Consider the following 2,159-nt stretch of genomic DNA (forward strand, 5'->3'; position numbering starts at 1 on the left):
GGGGGCCGGCCCTTCGCGGAGCCGGCGGCGGTAGCGTCGGAGCCAGGCGCGGAGCTCGGCGATCTTGTAGCCCTCGGGCCCTCGGCCGCCCTGGTAGAGGACGGTGCGGTGCTGGACGACGTAGAGGCGCTCGAAGTAGGCCCCGTAGGCGGCGCTGGAGGCGTTGTCCATGGTGTCGACGGCGAGCGGGCAGCCGGGCGGCAGGGCGGCGTCGCGGAGGAGCAGCTCGGCGGCGCGGAGGCGGTCCTGGAGGCAGGTGTGGCGCGGGATCTGGAAGGCGGCGTCGGAGCTGACCCAGCCGTCCGAGGGGTGCGCCTCCTCGATGTAGACCAGGAGGAAGTCGGCCACGTCCAGGAAGCGGGCGGCCAGGCGGCGGAAGGCCCTCAGGCGGGCCATGAAGGGCGGTCAGGTGCAGCTGCCGAAGTTGAGGATCAGCGGCCGCGGGCCCCGGGCGAAGTCCAGCAGCCGCAGCCGGCGGCGTCCCTCCAGGCCGATCACCTCCGGGTTGGGCGCCGCGCAGCCCACCTGCGCCGCCTTGAAGAAGTCCAGCTTCTGCCCGTGCCAGACCGCCTTCAGCGACTCCCAGGTGAACATGCGGTTCGAGTCCGAGACGCAGAGCGGCGGGTCGCCCTCCGACGGCTCCTCCTCCTCCTCCTCCTCGGCTCCCCCTTCCTCCCCTTCCTCCTCCTCCTCCTCCTCCTCCTCCTCCTCTGCTTCCTTGGCGGCCAAGAGCAGCTTCTTCCGAAGGCAGAGGAAGTCCAGCAGCCAGAGCATCAGCGCCGTCAGCAGGAAGCGCGGCAGCAGCACCAGGCAGGCGCCCACCTGCGCCAAGGCCTGCTGCAAGGACGACGAGGACGGAGACTGGGCCCCCATCGGGGAAGGAAATACCCCTCCGGGACACAGGACACACCGGCGCCCCAACCCAAGCCCCGACGGCCGGCAGCGGAAGCCCAACGCTGCTCTGGGTCTGGCTGCTCCCTCCGAGGGGCCCTGAGCCCAGGCGCTTCTTCTTCTCCCGCTTCTCCTGGAGCCCATTTTATAGTCGGGGATTTAAACCCCGAGCCCCGGGACTCCGCCCCCTTCCCCTCCGACGGCACAAGGCCACGCCCCTTTTGGGACTCGGGGGGGAGGGGGAGGGGGAGGGCCTCCCGGAGAGAGAGAGAGAGAGAGAGAGAGAGCCCCGGACAGGAGAAGAGGAGGAGGAGGAGAAAGGAAGGACCCCCCTCTGGAGAAGAGGAGGAAGGAAGGAAGGGAGAGGAGACAGGGGGCAGCAAGAGAAGGGAGCCCCTTCTGAGGAAACCGCCGAGGAGGAAGGAAGGGGGGAAGGGAAGAGACAGCAAGAGGAGATGGAGCAAGAGGAAGAAGGAACGGGGGAGAGGAGGAGGAAGAAAGGAGAGCGAGGGGATGACGAGGAGAAGAGGAAGAGGAAGGAAGGGAGGAAGCGGAGAGGAGAGGAGGAAGAGGAGGAAGAAAGAAAAGGGGGAAGAGGGAGGAATAAGGACGGGGCTGAAGAGAAGGAAGGGACGGGGGAGTGAAGCGGAGGAAGAGAAAGGAAGGGGAAAGACGAGGGAAAGGGAGGAGGAGGAAGAAGAAATAAGGACGGGGAGAAGAGGAGGAAGAGGTGGCGGAAGGAAGGAGAAGCAAAGGGGAAGGAAAGGAGAAGGAGGGGGCGAGGCAGCGAAGGAGGAAGAGAAAAGAAGACGGGGAGGGAACGGTGGAGATGAAGAGGGAAGGAGGAAGACGAAAGACGAACGGAGGGTGAAGAAAGAAAGAGAAAGGAAGAAAGGAAGGAAGGAAGGAGAAAGAAAGAAAGAAAAAAAGAAAGAAAGAAAGAAAGAAAGAAAGACGTGGGCAATGAAGAGGAGGAAGAAGAGCGAAGAAAGCCCAGGAGGAGGAGGAGGAGGAGGAGGAGGAGGAAGGTGCCCGGAGTCGGTGCCCCGGAGGAGGAGTCGGGGCCAGGCTTTCTCTGGCTTCCGATTTAAGGCGACGGGGGTCGGGAAGGGAAGGCTTTTGGGGGAAGGGGGCGAAGGGAAACAAGACAGACCAGAGACCACCCAGGGCTGCATCTACACTGCAGCATTAATCCGGTTTGGCCCCGCTGGGAGGGCCGGGGCTCCGTGCTCTGGGATTCTGGGATGTGTAGGGACGGAGGTGCCCCC

The 2,159-nt window shown here is 64.7% G+C and overlaps 1 protein-coding gene across 1 annotated transcript in view; it reads right to left on the reverse strand.

The window, feature by feature from the left end:
* Window positions 1-1,094, reverse strand: part of LOC121927124 (thyroxine 5-deiodinase-like) — a 2,911-nt gene extending 1,817 nt beyond the window's left edge. Inside the window, exon 1 of the mRNA XM_042460699.1 lies at window positions 7-1,094. Within this exon, the coding sequence (XP_042316633.1) occupies window positions 7-1,035 (1,029 nt within the window). The 5' untranslated portion in view covers window positions 1,036-1,094. The remainder of the gene's footprint in view (window positions 1-6) is intronic.
* Window positions 1,095-2,159: the final 1,065 nt, after the last annotated feature.

This window comes from Sceloporus undulatus, chromosome 1 (genome assembly GCF_019175285.1).
Source record: "Sceloporus undulatus isolate JIND9_A2432 ecotype Alabama chromosome 1, SceUnd_v1.1, whole genome shotgun sequence".
Classification (NCBI taxonomy): Eukaryota; Metazoa; Chordata; class Lepidosauria; order Squamata; family Phrynosomatidae; genus Sceloporus; species Sceloporus undulatus.